The sequence below is a fragment of the Aegilops tauschii genome, chromosome 1 (assembly GCF_002575655.3).
Source record: "Aegilops tauschii subsp. strangulata cultivar AL8/78 chromosome 1, Aet v6.0, whole genome shotgun sequence".
In the NCBI taxonomy this organism is placed as follows: Eukaryota; Viridiplantae; Streptophyta; class Magnoliopsida; order Poales; family Poaceae; genus Aegilops; species Aegilops tauschii.
Window position 1 is genome coordinate 200,909,116 of NC_053035.3, and position 24,077 is coordinate 200,933,192.

Genomic DNA, 24,077 nt, shown 5'->3' on the forward strand with positions numbered 1-24,077 from the left:
CGAGTGTCTGGGCAACCAGCCCAGTCGGCATCGGAATATGTTGTCAAAGTAGTAGGAGAGGAAGAATTGATGTGAAGACCATGGTCGAGAGTACCTTTAAGATAACGAAGAATACGTTTGATATGATTGTGATGAGGAACACGGGGATCATGCATGTAAAGGCAAGCTTGTTGGACAACATAGGAAAGTTCCGGACGTGTGAGGGTGAGATACTGGAGAGCTCCAGTGAGACTGCGATAAAGCGTGGGATCCGAAAAGGGTTCACCATCAGAAGAGAGTTTGAAGGTGGTGTCAACGGGTGTGCGAGAAGGTTGGCAATCGTGCATGCCTGCCTTGGAGAGGAGATCAAGAATATACTAACGTTGAGAGAGAAATAATCCTTTAGAATCACGGGTGACAGAGTTGCCAAGAAAATGATGGAGAAGACCAAGGTCAGTCATAGAAAATTCATTGTTAAGAAGAGTAATGATATGATTGAGAAAAGGTTCTGAAGAGGCTATAAGAAGAATGTCATCAACATATAAAAGCAAATATGAAGTGTGAGAATTCTGGTGAAAGACAAAAAGAGAGGAATCAGAGAGAGAGGGAACAAAACCGAGGATTTGAATAAAAGTTGAGAATCGTTGAAACCATGCCCGAGGGGCTTGTTTAAGACCATATAGGGATTTTTGAAGAAGACAGACATGATTGGGAAGACTAGGATCCTCAAAGCCAAGGGGTTGCTGACAGTAAACGGTTTCGTTGAGACTACCATGAAGAAAGGAATTTTTGACATCAAGTTGATGAATGGGCCAAGAGGAAGTAACAACAATGCTAAGAACAGTGCGAATAGTGCTAGGTTTGACAACAGGAGAAAAAGTTTCATCATAGTCTATGCCATGTTGCCGAGAAAAACCACGACAAGCCCACCTTGCTTTGTAACGAGCTAGGGAGCCGTCGGAGTGAAATTTTTGGTGAAAAACCCATTTATGAGAAACTATGTTTGCACCATGGGGACGAGGAACAAGTTGCCATGTGTTATTTTGAAGCAAAGCTGTAAATTCATCTTTCATGGCAGCAGCCCATTGAGGATCAAGTAGGGCGGCTTTGTAGGATTTGGGAATAGGAGAGATAGGAGATGTAGCAAGAAGACTAAGACGATCTTTGGGTTGAAGAAGAAAACCGGACTTAGCGCGAGTACGCATGACATATTCGTTTGTGGGAGGGGGAATAGGAACATCACGTGGGGGTAAACGAGGTGGAGAGGTGCCCGACGCAGCGGAAGGATCGAACACGGGGCAACGTTTTCAGAAAAGTCTGTCGTGGCAACGTTTTCGAAAAAGTCTGCCGTGGCAGCGTTTTCAGGAAAGGCTGCCGTGGCAGTGTTTTCAGAAAGGTCTGCCGTGGCAGCGTTTTCCAGTATTTTTCATGTGCCGCGGCAGGAGATGGGTTGGGTGTTGGCGCGACATTGGCAGAGTTAGGGGTGGCGACAATGGGGTTGTAGAGGAGGGGATTTAGCGTGCGAGAGGGAGAAGGAGGAGTGGCCGGCGGTGCAGTATGGGTAGATGATCGAGAAGAGAAGGGAAACACGGTTTTGTCGAAAGTGACATGACGGGAGATGTGGACACGACCAGTAGTGAGATAAAGACAACGATATCCTTTGTGTTCATCGGAGTATCCGAGAAAAAACGCAGGGAATAGATCGAGGGGCCAATTTGTTGGGAGAAGTGGCGTAGATGTTTGGAAACATAGACAACCAAACACACGGAGCTCGGTGTAGTTTGGATGACTGAGAAAAAGAGAGTAAAAAGGAGTTGTTTTTGGATTGACAGAAGAGGGTCAAATGTTAAGAAGATAGGTAGCTGTGCGGAGGGCCTCGGCCCAAAACTTGGATGGCATCGATGAGTGTATAAGGAGAGTATGAATAATATCATTGAGTGTGCGGAGAGAGCGCTCGCCTTGCCATTTTGAGGATATGTGTAGGGACAGGAGAAACAAAGAAGAATGCCATGTTGAAGAAAGAAGTTTCTATTTTTAAAATTGTCAAATTCGCGGCCATTATCACATTGAAGAAACCGAATTGGTAGAAGAAAGTGGGTAGAAACATATTGTTTAAAGTTAAGAAAAATAGTATGAACGTCGGATTTGTTGTGTAGAGGGAAAGTCCAAACAAAATGAGAAAAATCATATAATATAAGAAGATAGTATTGAAAACCCGAAATACTAGTATGAGGAGACGTCCATATATCACAATGCAATAGCTCGAAAGGAAAAGTACTAGAAGAACTAGGGGAACTAAAGGGAAGGCACACATGTTTGCCTTGCTGACACGACTGACACATCGAAGGATCATGATAATCTTTATTACATGGAAGAGCAAATTCACTAAGTAGAGATGATGTGGTGGATGCATTGGGGTGGCCGAGTCGCTTGTGCCAAAGGTGGACGGAGGCCATCATGGATGAAGGTGGACTTGCGGCAGGAGCTCCATTGATATAATAGAGGTCTTCGGAACTATTGAAGCGAGCGATCTCCTCCTTGGTTTGAAGATCCTTCACAGGTAAACCAAAGGGATCAAATTCTATGGAGACAAGATTATCATAAGTAAATTTTCGCACAGATATTAAATTTTTGATGAGAGCAGGAGCAACAAGGACATCTCGAAGTAAAAGAGGTTTTAGAGTGGAGGGTAACTCAGTGTGACCGGTGCTATAGATGGGGATGGTGGAGCCATTGCCGAGAGTGATAGAAGAAAAAGGAGAGGAGGTGCAATTTGACAACATAGTACTCGAATTAGACATGTGGCTAGAGGCTCCAGAATCAAAGATCTAGTCCATACCTGAGGTTCCTTGAGTAGCGAAGTGGTTCATGGCTTGCAAAAAGGCAGCTTGGTCCCAATGAGGAGTCGGTGAAGCCAGTAGGGGTGGTGCAGTCGACGGCGGCGGCGGTCCATGCAGCTGGTGCGGCGTGATCCAGGACGACTGCAGCAGGGGCTGCGGATGGTAGAGGCCGCTGTTGTCGATGAAGTACGGCTCCGGGGCGTTGTAGTAGGGCGTTGGAGCAGCATGGTACGCCTGCGTCAGAGGACGGGAGCCCAGTAGGCCAGGAGATCCCGTGTGTGGGCGCATGCCCGGCATCCAGGAGCCGGAGTACGTAGGAGGGGCGTCGATCAGAGAGGGGGCAGTCCAGGGCATCAGCCAGGCCTGGACGAGTCCTGTCCAAGGGTCATGTGGAGGACGCCATGCTGGGGGCGCTGGTGGCGGTGCGACGTTGGGAGGAGGCGCTGGTGCAGTCGGGGGTCGCGACGGCGACGGCGGCCTGTAGATTGGATTTTTGCCTCTGTAGTTCGGACTTGGGCGCTAGCCGGGAGGCGGCAGGAGACGGGGGCCGTGGAGTGGCGACGAAGACTTGAGGACGCGACTCCTTGTTGGTGATGGCGCGATCAGCCCATTGAAGCATGGAGCGCACCTCGGCGAAGGAGGGGGCCGGCCGCATCATGGGGATAAACGACGCCTGCTTTTCAAAGCGTTCGCCGAGGCCGACGAGGAGAACGTTGATGAGTTGCCGGTCGTCGATGGGGTCCCCAAGCTCGCGGAGTTCGTCCACGATGGACTTGAGACGCTGGCAGTAGACGCCGACCTGAGAATCGCCTTGGACGGTGTTGCAGAGCTCGGTGTGGAGGGTGTTGACGCGGCCGTCGACGTTGTCCTAGAAGAGTTGACGTAGAGCCGCCCAAAGGGCGACGGCGTTGGTGGCGTCGCGGAAGACGAGGTTGAAGATCTCCGTGGAGACACGCTGATAAATCCACTGGATGATGGCGAGGTCGTCCTTGACCCATCGAGGATCGAAGGGCCGGGCAACGGAGCCGGGGGCGACGTGATCCAGGAGGTTGCAGCGGCCGAGGTGAACTTCAAAGAGATGACGCCAATGATAATAGTTGTGCTTTGAAAGATCTAAAGTAATGAGGATGAACGGGCTGACATCTGAGATGGTGTCAGCATAGTTGATGGCGGTGGGTAGGGTTGGAGCTAGGGCGATGGTGGAGGAAGAAGAGGCATCGGTCGCGGTGGAGGCGGCCTTTGCTTTGGTGGCGGCAAGGGCAGCCAGGCGTTCGAAGAAGCCGGGCGGCAGCGGCGGCGTGGGAGGCGCAGCCATGCCCTAGGAACGACTAATCTGATACCATGCAAAATTATTAATGAAACTTGTGTATTGATAATTAGGGGGTACAAGAGATATATAAAGGCCTATGTCGCAAACCGACTTAGCCTGGGTTTCCTAAGCCGAGTCGCTTTTGATCAACTTGTATTACAAGTCTAACCTATAATCTAACACCCACGCCCCACGCTCCGGGGGAAACCCTTGATCTAGTTTAGATCGGACGATGGCGATGCTATTCGGTGTCGCATTCTCTCTTGGGGCATCGTCCTGGAGGTGGACCCGGTCAGAGGGACCCGTGACTTGTGAGGATGTGTGTGTTGTTTGCCTCTGTATAGTTTTTGGATCCAATTACCTTCAGGGCATGTACATCAGCCTAGACACCTGCTGTCTATAACAACGCTCCACATCAGCTCTAGACAGCATTATAGATACCCTTTACCATGGACCGTCTCTTTTGCTATCTGTAGATTTGCTAAAACCACGATCCACTAGACACTACGGTTAGGCAGGGTTGTGGGGGAAATTACCGACGCTGTCGCGTACAACGGTAAAAGGCTGTCGCTAAGAAGCGATTTTTTGGGGCTACAGACCGTGTGTCAAATTATAGACACCCTTCTTCTCTCTCATCAATCTCTCTTCTCCACCTAGATAAATTTCGTACGTGGTAAACCTTATAGACAACTGAGTAGGCACCGTTGTACATGCCCTCGTAAACTGGACCAACCTCTCTATCTATTCAATGAATTTAGCGGTTCTCCAGCTAAGGCTGGTCATAGTGGGGTATGACACTAGTCTAATTTACTACTTTCATAATGCGAAGTAACATGATAGTAGTGTCATAGATGGCTTCATTTATTAGCTTGTAGACTCATCTTGTCTTGAGAACCGCTATGTTACAGTAACATATTATGTTACCACCTCACATTAAATATTTACCACATAAGCAATTTTTTTTTGAAGTGCACTATGTTACTTACTCCCAACTAGCCTAGCATTCAAAAAAATCCCCACCGACAGATCCACCGGGAGGAAAAGGAGTCCAGTCCCGATCTCCACGCCGCGCTCGGCTCCGCTGTTCCCGCTGCCGCCACCGTCCGGCCTACGCCCCACGCGGGAGGCCACCAGCTGGCGCAAACTACCACGTACGCTTCCCGTGCCCACTCGAGCGATAACGCCGTCCGCGTCCACCATGCTCCTACCAGCTGACGGCTATCGGGCCGACGGCGTCGTTGGGATCCTCCCTCCGCACCGCACGTACGGCTGGGTGGTCCGCCTGAATTTCTACTCCACTCACTAGACACGAGCAGGTGGGGCCTGCTCACGGAATCAGTTTCCTGTAGAGAGAAAATGTTTAACAAACCCTCTGGCAGGGATGGGTTCCCTCCGAGGCGCATTGGCGCCAAACGCCGACGAAAATTTTCGGTTTTCCCTCCCTCTCGTTTTCTCCGTTCGTACAAATGCTTTTCCCCCTTTCCTTTCTCTCTCCTCTCCTCTCACCCATCCATTCCACACATCCATCCACCAGGATTCAGGAGAGAGAGAGAGAGATTGTGCTGGTTCTCTGTGCCAGGCGGTTCGTCGGTTGGGATTGGGTTGCTTGCGTCTATTGCAGAAAGAGAGTTGAATCCATCCAGCAAACCTATGGGAGCTGGCTCCTGAGCCGCGGCGGCGGGCGGGCGTATCTGGTAAAGACCAATTCTTTTTTACTTCTTCCTTTCCATGCGTCTTCTTGCTTCTATACTACTGATTCGGGGTTGAATTTTCTCGGCGACCTCGCCCTGTCTTCCTACACGAATCGATTCGAATCCAATCGAATCGGGATAGGACCGGGGCTTCTAGGTTTACCGTACCAAGGGATGAATCTGGCTGCCCATACATCTGTGCTTGCGTCCATCCTTACTACTGTAGTTTGTATTATCACTTATACAGGAGCACTACTGTTCAATGGAGATCTTCAATAGGAGTACTCTCTTGTGACTGATTACCCATAGATGTTGGAAATGAGACATTGCAGAGCGCGAGCCCTTCTTAACCCCTCCTCTGCGATTACCCATAGACACTACTCTCTTGTGACTGATTACCCATATATGCTATGCTAGTACAATGAATTGATACACACCACTACTACGGTTCCTTTGCGCAATTGCTCTCTCAGGTTGTTGCTAAGGGCGCTGTTAATGTAGTCAATCATGACCCATATCTCTCTGAATGTCGTTAATCATGACTCATATCTGTTTTAATGTGGTTAATCACGACTCATAATAATGGCCTCTCCAGCTAGTCGGCTTTCAGCGAGCATGTCACTCTTTGTTACTACAAAATTAGACAACCTAATATTAGCACATTAACAACACAATAATTATAGCAGCCTTGTATGGCCATGTCGCGCGTGCTAACCTCCCCTTTATATATTCAGTTTTATACTAGTGCCATTCATAGCATCCTTTAGATAAACAAAGGAAGCAGTCTTTGTTTTCTCGCAGCATATACTAGTGCTAATTCGACATATACTACTGCCTACTTTCTGTAATTGAAAAATGCCATTGCAGAAAAAAAGAAAACTTACGGACAAAGCCACTGCAAAAAGGGCTAATTCGATATATCCCACTGCCATAATGGCATTTATCAAAGTACCCAAGTGTTGACGATGGAAATGTTTTTGTAAGTTCTGTTTTGCAGTCATATTTTTTGAATACGCGAATTTGGCAGTGGTATGTATAGAATTAACCCATAATAAAATTGTTACATCCATTGATTAAGATAGTTGATCAATAATGTCCAGTTCTGTCTCAAAATAGTAAATTTGATGTCAAGGTTTGGGTGGAGAAGTGGGGAACAAAACACGTGTGCAAATTAGCATGACATCTCCAGGCAGGTTATGCACTGGGAAAAGAGTACAATTACTGGGTCTGGACCCTATCGTGAGGGGCCTGATCAAACTGCCAGTTCATGTCAACCAAATCCCAAGACAAATCTAACAGGCAGGGAGGTGTGCACACTTACTGACTGAAACAGAAAATCCTCACTCTAAATGGTAAACACCTAAACCAAACATGAGAACGCCACATGAAAGAAATTAAAAGTTCACAACAATTTAGAGCCTTTAGAGTAGGAAAAATAGCGTCAAAAGTTTGGATTTTGAAATGTGGATTCTGGGTGTGGCTGTACTTCTGTCTGTATAAGTTACTCCTTCTATACCTGCCAAATCTTACCGACAGAGCATAGGACAAGTCTTTCTATACCTGCCAAATCTTACCGACAGAGCATAGGACAAGCCTTTCTATACCTGCCAGCTGTGCATTGTGTAGCTGCTGTTAGCCTACCCACTGTTTTTGTCTCGCTTTCATTTCCTAACGATTGTTTGACCGGTGTAGCTTCATGTCGGCTGCTTGTGGTGCGCGCACGTACCCACCGTGCCACCAAGTCATTTTCGTTACCGTTTAATGCACTCTAGAACCTGGAACATGAAGTTACCATTTATATCACCATGTATTGCAATTTTGTTCAGTTATCCTGATCTCAGGCTGCATAAACTAATTATCAGCTTCTTCAATGGAGAACAGAGAACTGTTATACTTGCTTAGTTACCAAATAACAAATGAATACATTTGAATAGTTGGTATGAGCTTATTTGGTGGCAATGTGCTCACCTTCCCATTATTTTTCCCATATAACTATCTCATTGTCCTGATTCTGACCCAATCTAGGGAGATGCGGAGGCCGCTGCTTGTTGTTTGTCTAGCATAGGCTATTATGTTGCAGTTTCCTTTCTTACATCCTAGCTCTACCTGACATTAGAGTATTTTTTGTACCAACTGGCAAGATAGCAAAGGTGAACCGACTTTTGATGTTCATAATGAGTTTAGTTCTCCTGTTATAGTATCTTTGTTGTTGCTGTACTCCTTTCTTAATTTGTGCTACCTTTTACTGAAGCTGGGAGATGAAACTGGAAAGGTTTTGCATTATCTGCCATTCCAAGTTTTCCTGCTAGCAGTAGACATCATGGGGTCTGGATCAGTGACTCTGAAGGAAAAGAAACGAGTGAAACATACAAAGAACAAGTACTTGAAGCCTGGTGCCCTGGCTCAAATTCGTTATAGTAGGAGCACAAGCAGGGATATAGGGAAGAAACGGATTCTGTTGAATGTGGAGAAGGACGATGAGCTGGAGACATCACCACATGCCGAGGTTGTGTTTGAAAGCAGTACACCAATTATGTCTCCAGCAAGACTCAGTTTTGAGACATTTAGTGGCATCAAGGGACAGTTGTTGCCAACAACTCCAAAGACTCCTCAAGCAGCTGAATGTGATGGCCATTCAAGGCTTGAGTCACTTCCACTTGATCTGTTGGTATAGAACCGAAACCACTTCCTGTTAACTCCAGTGTGCATTGTATTTGTATCACATCTGACTGCCATTGTTTTATTGAAAAGATCAAGATCGTCTGTTACTTGCACCATGACCAGCTGAAGGCTGTTTTCCACGTTTCATCAAGGATCCGAAAGGCAGTAAGTATCATGTTTTGTGCATGCTTTATTAGTCCAGTTACTAAGTGTTTTTCCTATTGCACTTTCGATACCCTTGTCAAGCTTAGTTCTCACTAGAATCATGTACCAGATGATGTTTTGGTAGTAGGTGAGACCTGTGAGCATACCTAACAGGCTACATCTCTTATTTTTGTACATTGGTGAATGGTATCCATGTAACCTGCATAGTAACTACCTACCACGGTATCTGACATGGCAGAAAGTCTGCTCTTCCATATTAGTTAATTACATCGGATTCCAAACCTTTCTTTAGCGTGCCTAGTCATTTCTATACTTGTTAATTGGTCCAGTGTTTTGGATGTTTGGTATCCCCTCAGTCTGGTACTCATGTTGGTCATGTGAACTAGGTGGAACTGGCACGGCAGTACCATTTCAACTACACCACTCCAGATCGCAGCAGGCAGGAACTGCTCCAAAACAAGACCCCTCTCCGGAGTGAGCATTGGCCTTTCATGAGGTTAGTCATACCTATCATGATTACCCTAAAAATAATTTATTTTGCTTGAATGAAGCTCTAATCTGTTTGAAAACCACTGAACTTTCAGCAGAATAGACGGCAAGGATGTGAGGGTCGCCACCCCAAGAACCCCAAAGGCCCCAAAACATGGCCCTCGGCCTTCACGTTTCAAGCTGCTTGACGTGAAGCCGATCACAGCCGTTCTTTTCCCAGATTCGTTGCCTTCAAAAAAGCGCCGTCTGCGGCGTCTGATGCCGCCAGGATTGCCAAGGCCTGTACCCAAAGCCGCAGCCTCTCCCAGAGTTTTACTATACGAGGAAGAGCTTTGCGAAGCGGTGGCGCAGAATAAGCTTCTATGAAGCCCCAAAAGAAGTGGTCTGGTTGCGATGGATTGACATCGCTTCTCATGCCTCATCTCATAATGTATATATAGTGTTCATCATTTATGTCATGTCTCTGGGTATGCTTTTTTTTTCTTCTTTTTACCCGGTGGCACCTGTGTGTCATCTTGGACAATCATGGTCAGATTAGGCTGTTTTAGGTTAGTCATTAGCCTGTCATACTCTCCTGCGCATAAGGACCAAAGTCTGGTTTATTCCCTGGTTTTGTATATACTATAGTAGCGGTTGAATATCTTGGAAGGATAATAGTGTTTTGGCTTCAAAATTGGTGTCTGCTTATCAGGATTCTGGAGACATTGCAAATTCGTACTTGTCCATACATACGTAGATATAGCGATTGTAAAGTTTGATGATGCGGAATCTACCACAAGCCGTAGCGATTGATGATCTGCGCCATGAGGAGGTTGTAGCCCGTCTCGGTGAGGTGGTAGGTGTCCCAGAAGAGGAACTTGGTCGGGTCGCTGCAGGCGTGCGCCGTGTACCTGTTGCAGGTGAGCGTCACCTCGAACAGGCCGGTGCCGCAGCAGCCGCGGTCGGACACCTGGAAGCCGTAGGCGGCCGGGCGCTGGATCATGTCCAGCAGCGGCGTGTAGAGGTCGATGTACTTGAGCACCGACCCCGGGAGCAGCGCCGTGCCGTTGAGCCGTCGGAGCTCCTTCTCCAGCGCCGCGTTGTACAGCACGGCCGCCTGGTTGTACAGGGACACGCACGCCCTCTCCTCGCCGCCGGCGTTGGTCCGCTGCGACGGCACGCACCCGATGGGCGGGGCGCCGGCGACGCTCACCCGCCGCGCGCCCAGCCCGTGCAGCTTCTGGATGAAGGCCGAGGCGCACTGCACGATGAACTCGATGTAGGACTCGAGGTCGTAGTCTCGCCGGAGCGGCGTCGTGAAGTAGGTGTTGGCCAGGTCGTCGGTGCCGGTCACCACCAGGTAGAGGCTCGTCGAGACGATGTCGGCGGCTCGCTGCGCGCCGGCGATGCGGCCGATCTTACCCTTGTACTCCTTGAACAGCTCCAGCTGGTCGTCCATGCTCAGAACCGACTGATGAAATGCCACGGTGGAATGAGTTTATTTCATCTTGGAAGTGGAGATAAAACGATGTTCCTTCCCTGGGCAGGGCTGGACGCTCACCACGATCTCGGCCGTGAGGGGGTCGAAGCCGCAGCCACCGGAGGCGAAGCTGACGCCGGTGAGGAGGTCCGAGTCGCTGAGCTCCGTGCCGAGGTACGCCGGCACGTACTGCTTCAGGCCCATCCGGGCGGCTGGCAGGATCAAATGCCAACCATCAGTTTCAATGCCTGCCATGCCATGCCATGCATGCTTGAACCTTATGATATACCCATACCGAGGATGTCGCCGACGATCTTGCCGTTGCTGAACCTGCCGGTGGCGTTGTGGGCGGGGAAGTCCTGGCCGTAGGGCGCGAAGTCGCACCGCACCGCCGTGGTGAGGCCGTTGTTGTTGCCCGGGTCCACGATGGAGTCCCCGAACAGGATCAGCGCCGGCGGCCGCGTCTGGCTCGAGCCCGGCTGGGAAGCGGCAGTGCAGCAGCAGGGACGCTGCAGCAGCATCAATGCCACGAGTGCTGTTATGATGAGAATGAGGCGGCGCGTTGCTCCTCCGGCTCCGGTCGTGCATTCGCCGGCCATGGCCATGCCTGCTCCGGTGTCGGTGCTGATCAGCTCGCTCACTCACACCACGCCTCCTGCTGCTGCTCTGTCCGATCGATGCTTCTCTTCTAGCTAGAGCGCGTAATAGTTATAGAGACACCTTCAATCTCATCTTAACTTGTGTAATTCCCTCCCCATTTCTTGCAAGATTCAGACTCCAAATCCACAAGTTTCGGCTACCTCGGTTAATGCATTTTTGTTGTTTCGTCAAGTGAGGTGACACACGTCCGTGTGAGCGTTGTCTTCGGTTTTTTAGCGGAATCTTGGAAGGGAAATTTTCGTGCCTGCCCCAACCGTTCGCCACCTTCTAGAGATGGGCTGGGTTGTATTGTGTGAGCCGAATGGATGCCGCAGGTTGGGCTTTCAAAAACTTTACCGGCCCGATCCAAAATTCTTGGCAGGACGATGAGGCGGACCACGGCGTTGCTGCTGCGCCACGGCGGCGGCGGGATCCCGCAGGCGCTCGCCGACGTGCTCGTCTGCCCCCTGTCCAAGAAGCCTCTCAGGTAGCCAAGTCAGGCAATATCTGGCCCCTCCTACTTCCACAATACCCTTTGATTGATCTCGTCTCTTTCCTTTCCCCACCAGGTATTGCGAGGCCAGCGGCTCTCTGGTCAGCGACGCCGTCGGCATGTCCTTCCCGGTGAGTTCCGGTGCCCCCTCCCGCTCCTCTATGCGCCGCGCTTGTTGAATGCTTGGGTCTGCAACCCTCTAGAGGTTTTAGCCGCTATTCCATGCTTGCGGCTTACCTGTTTGCTGTATTGCCTCCGCGAAAATGGAAACCCATTCAACAGATGTAAAACGAAAAGGGGGCGATTTCCTAGTACCTTTATGCAATGAAAACATAAAATGCGCAGAAGAGACTCAATTCAGGAAGTAGCTGGTGATAACTAGTCTTCAGACAGCATCTCTCTATGGTTATCGAGAATTTCACTGTTTGAGATGAAGTTTTAGAACATGGGAGATGCTCGTATTACCAAAGTACTGGTGTTAGCATGCTGGGATCAACGCGTGTGCAGTGGTGTGTGGGGACAGACTCACAGACTAGAGTGGTACGGTGAGAGAAAATGATTAAAGTGCACATAATGGCTAACAACCAACTGATTTGATGTTCTGAAACAGGGATATTTTATGTCAACTTTGAACTTTTAGGATAAACATGTTCCTATGGAATTTCAGGATCTCAATTTATTGCTTCCTGTAGCATTTCATCAATTTCTTGTGGCATCTCTGGCATACTTACATTACTCCTTGTGAACAGTATCTCTGGCATTTCCACTCATCATTTCTGCTTAGCAGTTAGCCCTGATTTCATCCTGACATTAACTGCAGATAGTAGATGGAATTCCTTGTCTCCTTCCGAAAGACGGGAAGTTGCTCGAAGACCACCAGAGGGAATCAGGACATGAGACCAGCTCTAGGGATTCCTCTGATTGAATCCACGTTGTTGTACAAGCCGGTAACATCGTTCTGTATTTAAAAAGTAATCCAGATGGAAGCAAGAGTATGTGCTGTCCTCAAACTGTTTCTTGTCGCCGTAAATCATTGTCACGTTGATTTGTACTGACTATTTTGCACAATGGAAATAAAATTATTACATGGTATTGCTCTTAGCCGTAATTTATTTCCGCTTCATGTTTCTCTTTGCTGCTGTACCTTTATAGTGAACCTTGCGTACTACTACCTCCGTCACATAACATAAGGGCGTTTTTGACACTACAGGGGAGATAGCGTTTTGGCTCTCGGCCTCCATGGAAGCCGATTTAAAAAAAAATCAAACTAAAAAATTTCGGTTTCAAAACAATCTGAAAATTTTTGTACAAGTAAACAAGGATGTGAGGTGAATCATGGTTTTGAAGGATGAATAGCATCATGTGTTAAAAAGCCCCATATTTGTCTTTTTTGCACAGCCCTCGTTTCAACGTATTTCGTCCTGAAATTTACACACTTGTGCACTATGCCTTCATATATCTCTGTATTTTTTTTCAGAATTTTTTGAAATAAAATATGAATTTCCATGAATTTTGAATTTGGAGGCCTTCATGGAGCTCGGCCTCCAAAAGCAATTTCTGGTAAAAAACGCTCTTATATTAGAGCATCTCCAGCCGCGCCCCAACAGGCCCTCCCTAGGCGTTTTTGCCACGCCGGCGCCCAAAAATCGGCCCAGTCGCGCCTCCAGTAGCCTGTTTTTCGCCGGCTCGGGCCGAAACTGGTGCCGGCGGACCCGAGCCGAACCCGGCGCGCTGGGGGGCGCCGGCACAAGCGAAAAGGGGCATGGGGCCGCTCTGTCGACGAGTCGAGAGCCTCTTCCCGCCGTTTCTTCCCGCTTTTCCCCCACTTCCCTCCCATTCTCTCCCTCCCGCTCGCCTCCCAGCCGGCCGCCATGCCGCCGAAGAAGTACGTGATCCCCCGCGCCGCGACAACCGCGACCGCCTCCGCCGCCCAGCCGAAGCAGAGGAAGCCGAGGGCACCGCCGTCCAAGCCATCGGGCATGACAAACGCCGGCTGGAGGGCGGAAGTTCAGCGACGGGAGGCTGTCACCGTCGACCGGCGGAACAGGGCAATCGCCAAGAAGACCCGTGACAACGCGGCGCGTGCGGCTGCGGCTGCGGCGGACCAAGCCGAGGCCGAGGCGACTCGCGTGGGGATGATGAGTCCACTCGGCGGCCACGCCCAGTACACGCCCTGAAGCCAGCAAAGCGTCGGCTCTCCGGCCGGCTTCTCGTCGTCGCCGCAACCATGGGGATGCACGCCGTCGCCGGGCTACGCCGACGGGGACGCGCACGGTGGGTTCAACCCCAACGTCACCTTCCCCCATGGACACCCGGCCCAGCGCACGCCCTCACCCGCCTTCGCCGGCATGCAGTACCCTCCATACAACTACTCGCCGCCGGCTTACGCGTCCTCCCCGACGCCCCCTCTCCGCCGTTGCGCGCTGTCCTTCTCACAAGCTTCCACGTCGCACCTCGGCGACACCGACGAGACCGACGCCGACATGGACGACATCATCGCAGCAGGCTCCGCCGCGGCCGCCGCGTCCCCCGGGTTCGCTACCCCCAACGACACGGTGGATCTCAGCGACGGCATGGACGACGAGCTCGACTACGGCGAGGAGGAGCCGGAGGAGGAGGAGGAGGAGGAGCCGGCGACTGTTCCGGCGAGGAGGCGCAAAAAGAAGAAGGGGGCGGCCAGGACCGGCGAGCCGCGCATCAAGTGGGCGTCCAAGGAGCAGGAATGCCTCGCCGAAGCGTGGAAAGTCGTCTGCCTCGACCCGACCACCGGCACGAACCAGAGCATCGAGACGTACTGGGAGCGCATCAAGGCCGAGTTCGACGAGCGCAAGCTCGTCGAACTCCTACTTTAAATGCGTCTACATGCAGCGCGGGGCGAAGGCAATGGCGAACCATTGGGGGCTCATCCAGGCGGCGTGCAACAAATGGCATGGGATCGTCGAGGAGATCGCGGCTCGCCCGGAGAGCGGCGCCAACGTTGAGGATCAGGTATGGCACGCCGGTCTCCCGCTTCTCTTCGTTGTGTGCGCCCGCCAACTGTTTGTTCCTCGGCGCAGCTGGTGCGCATGTTCGCCATGTATCGCCAGGGCAACAACGACCAAGAATTCAAGTACCTCCACATCTACAAGCGCATTGACAAGTGCGAAAAGTGGGCGGAAGTCCGGCGCACCCTTGACAAGGCCAAGGAGACCTACAAGCCGGACGCGCTGACGCCGGGCGCGTCAGAAGGGCGGCCGGACGGCAACAAAGGGGCCAAGAAGGGGAAACACGCCGACGCGGCTACCGCGCGAGTGCAGGAGTCCATCGAGCATTGTCTCGCCGACGCACAGGCCCGGGCTGCCCTGCGTGAAGAGAAGACCGAGGCGCGGTGGTCGGCGTCGATGACGAACAGCTCCGTCAAGCTCGACCTGCTCCGGACCAACGTCGCCGCGAAGAAGAGGAACACCGACCTGGCTTTTCTGATGGGCGGGGCGGACATGCTCCAGAGCAACGACGAGAAGCTCAAGGCGTGGTACATGGCGGAGCGCGGCCTCATCCTGAACCAGCTGCCGACGACGGCGCCGCCAACTCCCGCGCCCACGCCGACACCGCCGCCAAGCCTGAGTGATGATGCCTCCACAACGCCCAGTAGCACCGAAGCCGCACCGACGCCGCCCAGCACAGAAGCAGCTCTGACACCGCCAAGCCCGCGCACGCCGACTCCGCCGACGCCGGAGGCCGACCCTGCCGAGTATGCGTTCCGCACGTGTCCAGACTTGTGGCGCTCTTTTTTTGTACGCCGGACTATTTATCCGATCGCCGAACTGTGGCCTGTGATGATCGCCGGACTTGTGGCGTCTTTTATGATGAGCGGGAACGACCAAGTTCGAAATTGCCGCGTCCTGGGGCCGGCGCCTGGGGCGTGACTAGGAGCTAGGTCGCCCCCAGGGGCCAATCTAGCGCCGCTTCGCCCTAGGCCGCTCTTTTTAGGCGCCCTGGGGGGCCGAACGGCTGGAGATGCTCTTATGGGACGGAGGGAGTAAATCAGAAGAACCCTAGAATCCGGATGTCAATATGTTTGAAATCTGCCTTGGGGAACTACGAAGGACTTCTCCAATTAGATAGAATTCTCAAACTTTGCCTCAAAATAGTTTACCTTTCGGATATGGCAAAAAAAAAAATCTTGAAATTATGGACCTGTCCTATCTATTAGTTGACAGTTGTTTAAAGAAGAGATCTGGTCAGGTTCCCCCCCTGAAATATATACCCTTGCACCTCACCCTGGAATGCATGCGTTGTTAAACCCCTCAGTTTGAACATTTTCTTCTTCCCTAGAAGCAGATGAGTTCGCATGTGTTGATATGCCGAAATGTTTCCAAAGCCTGCTGAAATGCTGCCAAATTACTGGTCGAAATTTCACTACAAGCTAGGGGGCAGGAAATGATATTGTTCTCGGTGACTGGGGCCAACTGATGGAATGGACAAATCTAGCATCAGAAGCAGCTTTTTTCTATAGCGTATCTGGGTCTGGAGTCTGGACTAATTTCGGGAGAGAAATCAAGAATTCTATTGGAAGAATAATTATCTGGACTGCCTTCTGTGATGATCAATCATTTGCACCTGCGTGAATTTTCTTCTCTCAGCCGAAAAGAAGATTTTGGAGGATTTGGTTGGACCAGCCACGGATAATCTATCATGAGAAAGATGAACAGGAAAAGCCTACTAGTACCTTGTAAAGCCGAAAGGTATGGAAAGTTGAGTACCTGCCGAAGAAAAGTTTGGTCCCAGAAAGCAAATCTTACGTCTGTCCGACTGTTCGTCTGGTGAGGAACAGAGTACGTACATACTGTACATACATGCAGAGATGCATATGGTGGCGTAGCATCCAACAACCGTTGCATGCCTGCCATCTCACGCACCCAGATCTGCCAGCGGCGGCTCAGGGGCTGGTTGGCGGTGGCAGCAGCGAAGCGATGGCGGCAACGCGAAGAGGTCGCCTCTGCCACAACCCACAAGGTCTCTAGAGCACATGCGCGTGAGATGGCTCCCGGCGAAGTTCAACTCTGCGAGTTCCGTGACAGTTAGAGCATCTCCAATAGACAATCTTAAAACGGCGGCCGTGTTTAAAAAAACTGTAGCTCGGGGCATTTGGGGTAGAAAATACTGCTTCAACAGATGGTTTATTTTTAGGACACAGATAAGTGCCACACGTATTGGCGTTAGGGGTGTGCCCACACATTTTGTGTGGTGTATAAGAGGAGCAGCCCACATACCTACGTGTGGGCAAAACAAGTAATGCCCACACACCTTTTTTCTTTCCTCCCGATCCCTCTCACGCGCGTGCGTGTGGGCGAAATAGATAACGCCCACACGCCCCGTACGTCAGGCCTCGTACGTCATGGTCCCGCACACCCCGCGTGACTGTCACCGCACGCCCGCAGTTGCCATGGTCCAGACCCTCGTTCATGTTCGTTTAACTGCAGTTGCCATGTCGCTGAATTTCGGTTGCCATGTCGGACAACTACAGTTGCCATGGTTGCTCAACTGCAGTTGCCATGTATGGTCTGGTCTACTGCAGTTGCCATGATTTCAAAACTTTAGGAGTTGCCACCCACTAACACTAGGTAGTTGCCATGTAGCACTACAAAAAAGGCATGGCAAAAAAACATGTTCGGGTAAAAGAGAGAGTTGTCTTGTGCTCACAAGCACACTAGGGCAGTTGCCATGTAAAAGAAAGAGTTATCGTCTGCTTACGTGCACGCTAGGGCAGTTGCCATGTACCATGCAAAAACACATGGCAACTCGGGTAAAAGAGAGTTGCCATCTGCTTACAAGCAAAGCTAGGGCAGTTGCCATGTACCCTGCAGAAACACATGTCAACTGACAGCTTTGGGTGTGGCGAGGAGACGGGCGTGTGGGCGAAGTGATAAACACCCACACACCAGCCCCCTCTGCGTGCGTGAAAACTGATGTGTGGGCGAATTGCTAAACGCCCACACACCAGCCCCCCGTGTGGTGAAAAAGAACGTGTGGGCGACCGGATGAATGCCCACACACCAGCTTAGTCCTACGTGGCACACAAAAACTGCTAGAACGCGTCAAGATTCGTGTAGAATTGGTTGAACGAGGATCCATACGTGTGGGCGAGTTGTTAGACGACCACACGTGTAGGCGTTAGTGTTTTCGTATTTTTATTTGTTGCAAAAAAAGAAAAAACTGCAGCAGCATCAAATTTAAGCCCCGAGTGTTGTATACTTGCAGAACATGCACGACTGCTGCAAAATCCAAAAGCCGCCGCACGAACCCTCAACCACCCGCCCATCAATTTTGGCCGCCCCCACGACGATATTGTAGAGAGAGTCTCCCATCTATTTGCTCCCCCCCAAGATCTTGATGCCAATACGTCGATTTTTGATTGTTTCATGATATTATATTACCAATCTTATATGCTTTATATGCAATTTTATATCAATTTTAAGAACTAACCTATTAACGCAGTGCCTAGTGCTAGTTGTTGTTTTCTGCATGTTTTTGGTTTACAGAAAATCCATACCAAACGAAGTCCAAACACGACGAAACTTTTTGACGATTTTTTCTGGACAAAAAAAAGACCCTAGAAGCTTCGGAGGGAGTCCAGAAGCCAGATGAGGAGACAGCAAGACAAGAAGGCGCGCCCTCATGTCTTGTGTGCCCTCGTGGCTCCGTCTGACCTAATTCCAGCGCTATAAATTCTTAAATATTGTAAAAAAAACCCAAAAGCACTAACGAAACAATTTTTTCGCCACTGCAAATCTCCGTTCTTCCGCGATCCCATCTGGAGGCCTTTGCCGGTAATCTGCCGGAGGGGAATCGATTACGGAGGGCTTCTACATCAACCTTGCTGCACCTTCGATGACGTGTGAGCAGTTCCCCACATGACCTATGGGCCCGTAGCAGTAGTTATCTCTCTCTCTCTCTCGCTCCCTCCCTCCCCTCTCTCTCTCTCTGATCTCTCTGATCTTCAATAGAATGTTATCTTCGGAGATCAATTCAATGTTAATCTTTTTGCGGTGCATTTGTTGCAATCTGATGAATTGTGGGTTTATGATTAGATCGCTCATTGAAAGTAAATGAATTATTTCTGAACTTTATTGTGTGTGATTGTTATAGCTTTGTATTTCTCTTCGATCTATCCGTTTGGTTTGGCCAACTAGGTTGATTTATCTTCAGTGGGAGAGGTGTTTTGTGGTAGGTTCAATCTTGTGGTGTCCTCACTATATGACAGGAGGGGTAGCGAGGCACGCATTGTATTGTTACTAATAAGGATAAAACGACAGGGTTTGATCATATTGCCTGGTTTTATTCTATCATCATTCCTCATGCATTACTCTGTTTGTCATGAACTTAATACCTAGAGAGGCAAGCATAAAAGCGCTCTCAAACTGGAGTAATAGAAGTAGATACATAATCGTTTCAGTCTACTTGTCATGGACATAATGACTATGTACCGATCCGATGAATTGAGGGTTTATGATTAGATCGCTCATTGAAAGTAAATGAATTATTTCTGAACTTTATTGTGTGTGATTGTTATAGCTTTGTATTTCTCTTCGATCTATCCGTTTGGTTTGGCCAACTAGGTTGATTTATCTTCAGTGGGAGAGGTGTATTGTGGTAGGTTCAATCTTGTGGTGTCCTCACTATGTGACAAGAGGGGTAGTGAGGCACGCATTGCATTGTTGCTAATAAGGATAAAACAATAGGGTTTGATCATATTGCCTGGTTTTATTCTATCATCATTCCTCATGCATTACTCTGTTTGTCATGAACTTAATACCTAGAGAGGCAAGCATAAAAGCGTTCTCGAAGTGGAGTAATAGAAGTAGATGCATAATCCTTTCAGTCTAATTGTCATGGACATAGTGACTATGTACTGATCATGCCATGAATAACATCATAACTATGCACTTTTTCTATCAATTGTCCAACAGTAATTTGTTTATCCACCGTATGCTATGTTCTTGAGAGAGATGTCTCTAGTGAAATCTATGGCCCGGGGTCTACTTTCATCATATTACTAAAATCCTAAATACCTTCTTGCAATTTATTTACTTTTATTTTACTTTGCAATTTATGTATCTCCTACTATCGGATTTGATCCTTGCAATTAACGAATACAAGGGGATTGACAACCCTCTAGCCCGTGTTGGGTACAAGTATTTGCTCATGTGTGTGTAGTACTGCTAAAGGTTGTTTGTGTGGATCTCCTATTGGTTCGATAAACCTTGGTTCTTTATTGAGGAAAATACTTTCTGTTACGATAATACTTCACCCTTCCTCTTCGGGGAATTCCGAATGCCTATCTCAAGTAGCAGAAGAATTTCTGGCGCCATTGCTGGGGAGACTTCATCAAACAACTTAAGGTCCCTTCATACACATTATCATTTACTTGTTCTACTTTTTACTTGATTTTATTTTCTTTTATTAATCTCATTAAAAAATCAAAAAATACCAAAAATATCTTGTGTGCTATTTTGTCTAATACTTTGTCATGGATGTTATGTCTTCTACTATCACACTCCCTTGGCAGGTTTATGAGTTTTTTGTTTTTAAACAGTTACATAATGAATCTCTAGTGTGTGCTTGGCTTAGAATAACGGAAATTTATGAAAAATATACTCCCAAGCTGCATGTTAAAGCCCTGCTTCAAAGCTTTTATGTTGAACTATGCACTCGTCATATACGTCTCCTAGACTTGATATTTGAAGGAAATTTTGTTGATCATGACGTTTTTTATTCATTTGAAATGCTAAAAGATATGTTAGGGGAACCAAGAACGTTAACTAGAAAACTCCCAAATATAAACCTTGGAAAGTTTGAACATGAACCTTTTGGACGTTTCACTCATATAATAAAGGAGGTAAAAGAGAGTAAATTGAGCGCATATCCTACTGGCAATACTCCTATGCCTTTTAGGAAGATAAGTGATAAGGATAATTATGGTAACACTTGAAACTATGCATTATGCCTAGCTAGGGGCATAAAACAATAGCGCTTGTTGGGAGGCAACCCAATTTTTTCTTCTGTTTTGGTGTGATGACATGATTACTACTACTATGATGATTGTGTTTTTATATTTTAATTAGTGTTTCTTCCAAGTAAGACTTTGGGATGATTTGAATGATAGTTGAACTGATTCTGTGCAAAAATAGAAACTTTTGCGCCTAGTGCAGGAATTTATGTTTTTTACTAGAGCGTGATCTTGATCTGAAATTTTTACACAGTATTGTGATAGAAAGTGTCTACATTGTCCTAATATTTCAGAATTTCTGGAGTTACATAAGTATGTTTTTAGTTCAGATCATTACAAACTATTCTGATTTTGGCAGATTTTGTTTTTTATTGCATAGTGTGCTTGTTTTAATGATGCTATGGATTATATCGAGGGGTATAAGTCATGGAGAAGTTAGAATATAATAGGTATTATGAAAGAACAATTATGAATTGGTTTATAATAGCACCTAAGTCTATGGTTTACCGATTATACTAATGAATCTCACGAAGTTTTGTTGAGTTTTGTGTGCTGAAGTTTTCAAGATTTGGGTGAGTTTGCGATGGACAAAGGAATAAGGAGCGGCAAGACCCTAAGCTTGGGGATGCCCAAGGCACCCCAAGGTAATATTTAAGGAAGAACCAAACGTCTAAGCTTGGGGATGCTCCAGAAGGCATCCATCTTTCGTCCACAATTCATCAGTATAATTACCCGGAGCTATATTTTTATGATATGAGTTTTACTTGGAGCGTCTTGTGCTATAGTTTTATTTTGTTTGTTAGTTTGCCACAACCATTGTTTGCTGGACACACCTTTTGAGAGAGGCGCACATTCATCATAATTTGTTAGAATACTCTATGTGCTTCACTTATATCTTTTAAGCTAGGTAGTTGCTCATGTGCTTCACTTATATCTTTAGAGCATGGCGGTTGTTTTATTTTATAGAAATTATTTGCACTCCAATGCTTCACTTATATCTTTTTGAGAGTCTTAAATAGGAAGTGGTAACAGGCACGGGTTATGAGATTAGTCCGAGAATGATATGTATACAAGAGTGGTATAATAAAAGGTGGCTGCTAGGCGTCAACCGACTAATCTTAGGAAAAGATTAGCCGGCTGGCCAGCCGTTGATTTCAGCCGCATGAACCCGCCTATGTCATTCACAAAACGCCCACGTCCGGTTGATTCCCTGAACCACATCATCATAATACACCATTACTCTAGCCACCTGTACATGCAACCCAAATTCTTCCTTCCCGTGTGGCATGCATAGCTCCGACGAGAAATCACAGCTAGCCGCGACTTGTAGCATCAACTTTTGCTTGCACCCCTAGCAATGCTCAGGTTGCAGAGCCATGTCGCCGGTCGTCTCATGGCAACGTTGGCGATCTCACCATGCACCGGCCACAACTACAACACCGGCAAGCTCCAAGCTTTTAGCACCAACAACAACACTCCTATGACCATCCCTTCAAGCATCATTGATGCTCCAGTGTCTTGACAATGGCCCCACTGCAATAATGGTGGTGCTCCGTTGCAGCACCGGTGATGCTCTAGCAGCCTGGGGATGCTCCATTGCAGCACCCATGAGGTTTCAGCGGCCTGATGATGCTCCGTTGCAGCACCGGCGATGCTCCGGCGGCCAAGCGAGCTCCGTTGTAGCACCATCGATGCTCCGACAGCCCAGCGAGCTCTGTTGTAGCAGCGATGATGCTTCGGCGGCCCGACGATGCTCCGTTAACACACCGAAGATGCTCCAAGGGCCCGACGAGCTCTGCTACAGCACTGATGATTCTTCGGCGTCCCGACGACACTCCGTTGCAGCATCGACGATGCTCCGACGGCCCGACAATGACTCATTTCAACACTGGTGATGCTTCATTGCAGCACAGGCGATGCTCCGGTAGCCCAACGACGCTCGTTGCAGCACCGATGATACTCCGACGGCTCGACAATGACCCATTTCGACACCGGTGATGCTCCGTTGCAGCACCAAGATGCTCCGACGGCCCGACAATGACCCATTTCAACACTGATGATGCTCCAATGGCCCAACGATGCTCCGTTGCAGCATGACGATGCTCCGACGACCCGACAATGCCCCATAGCAACACCGGTGATTCTCCGTTGCAACATCAGCGATGCTTCGTGGCCCAATGATGCTCCAGTGCAGCACCGACGATGCTCCGACGGCCCGACAATGCCCCATTGTAGCACTCGTGATGCTCCGTTGCGATGCTCCATCGCCCGGCGGTGCTCCATTGCAGCACCCTCGAGGTTCCGATGGCCCGACGATGCTCCGTTACAGCACAGACGATATTCTGATGGACCACGAGCTCCATTGCAACACCGACGATGCTCCGGTGGCACGGCAAGCTCCGTTAAAACACCGACGATGCTCCGGCGGCCCGGTGATGCTCCATTTCAGCAGCCAATGACGCACGCATCAGAGGTCATGACTTGCAGTGAACTGACACCCCGTTGTCCTAGCATCGTCGGACAACAACGCGGCATAGCACCGAGACGACCTTGCAACCCTCCGCAACAGCATGTAGTAGACGTCCACGACCCTCTCACAGCACCCGGTGGCCAGCTCCCAACACTCCAGTGCCGCACGGACGATGGTATGAGTAGCCGGTCGCGGCATTAACCATCCTTGCCCCCAGCCAATTGCGCCTTATATGAGCAGTAGTTTAAGTGCAACAAGCTAGCAAATACACTAGCAAATGGTGTGGAAAAATAAACAAAGCCAAAAGAGTCACGATAGCCAGTTGTAGGGACCAACCACATGCAAAGACGCACAGCGTGCTCCTGCCTCTGTGAACGAGCTGATCTGGTAGTCGAACGGTGTAGCGGGCGGTTTACGCGTCGCCAGAAATCAGTCGGATGAATATAAACGTTTGCGATAATAAAAACTTTCACGTAGATCATTGGATACGAAACGTGTGGTTTAATTATATTGATGTAGTAATATGAAGTGGTATTGGTTCATGGTCATTGGTTAGTAAAGATATCGATATTAAAGCTTGTTATACATTACTCATTTAAGTGTCGGTCATGACATGACGGGTATTTTCAAAGCATTTTTGTTTTTGATTGAAATCCTTTGTGCTATTTGGATCGGGGTCGCGCGATGGTTAACTCCTACAAACCTCCCCCCTAGGGGCATGGGAGTAATACTTTGCTTTGAGGGCTGATAAAACTTCCACAATAAGTATATACGTTCTTTATGACTAATGTGAGTTCATGGACTAATACAACACTCCCACCTATCCACATATTGCTAGCCTCTCCGGTACCATGCATTGCCCATTTTCACCTCAAGAATTGATGCGACCGGTG

General features: G+C 48.8%; 3 protein-coding genes across 5 annotated transcripts; 2 read left to right on the top strand and 1 right to left on the bottom strand.

Annotated features, from left to right (window-relative positions):
• Nucleotides 1-2,201: 2,201 nt before the first annotated feature.
• Nucleotides 2,202-11,414, bottom strand: LOC109778778 (GDSL esterase/lipase EXL3). The gene is made up of 4 exons (XM_020337357.4): nucleotides 10,889-11,414; nucleotides 10,675-10,805; nucleotides 9,908-10,584; nucleotides 2,202-2,531 (listed from the first exon to the last, which is right to left on the bottom strand). Exons 1-4 carry the CDS (start codon nucleotides 11,196-11,198, stop codon nucleotides 2,435-2,437), a joined length of 1,215 nt encoding a protein of 404 aa, XP_020192946.2. The 5' UTR covers nucleotides 11,199-11,414; the 3' UTR covers nucleotides 2,202-2,434.
• LOC109778780 (F-box protein At4g35930) lies at nucleotides 5,313-9,807 on the top strand. 3 transcript variants are annotated; one of them, XM_020337358.3, is made up of 5 exons: nucleotides 5,313-5,822; nucleotides 8,071-8,487; nucleotides 8,571-8,645; nucleotides 9,032-9,141; nucleotides 9,230-9,807. In XM_020337358.3, the coding sequence occupies exons 1-5, from the start codon at nucleotides 5,595-5,597 to the stop codon at nucleotides 9,498-9,500; spliced, it is 1,101 nt and encodes a 366-aa protein (XP_020192947.1). In that variant the 5' UTR covers nucleotides 5,313-5,594; the 3' UTR covers nucleotides 9,501-9,807. The 3 variants fall into 3 exon arrangements, with proteins under 3 accessions (XP_020192947.1, XP_020192948.1, XP_073366824.1); XM_020337359.2 differs by having other exon boundaries at nucleotides 5,516-5,822; nucleotides 9,233-9,807; XM_073510723.1 differs by having other exon boundaries at nucleotides 5,663-5,822; nucleotides 5,962-8,487.
• A 78-nt stretch (nucleotides 11,415-11,492) lies between the features above and the next one.
• Nucleotides 11,493-12,817, top strand: LOC109778781 (uncharacterized). Its single transcript, XM_020337363.4, has 3 exons — nucleotides 11,493-11,719; nucleotides 11,802-11,856; nucleotides 12,546-12,817. Exons 1-3 carry the CDS (start codon nucleotides 11,559-11,561, stop codon nucleotides 12,648-12,650), a joined length of 321 nt encoding a protein of 106 aa, XP_020192952.1. The 5' UTR covers nucleotides 11,493-11,558; the 3' UTR covers nucleotides 12,651-12,817.
• The last annotated feature ends 11,260 nt before the right edge of the window (nucleotides 12,818-24,077 follow it).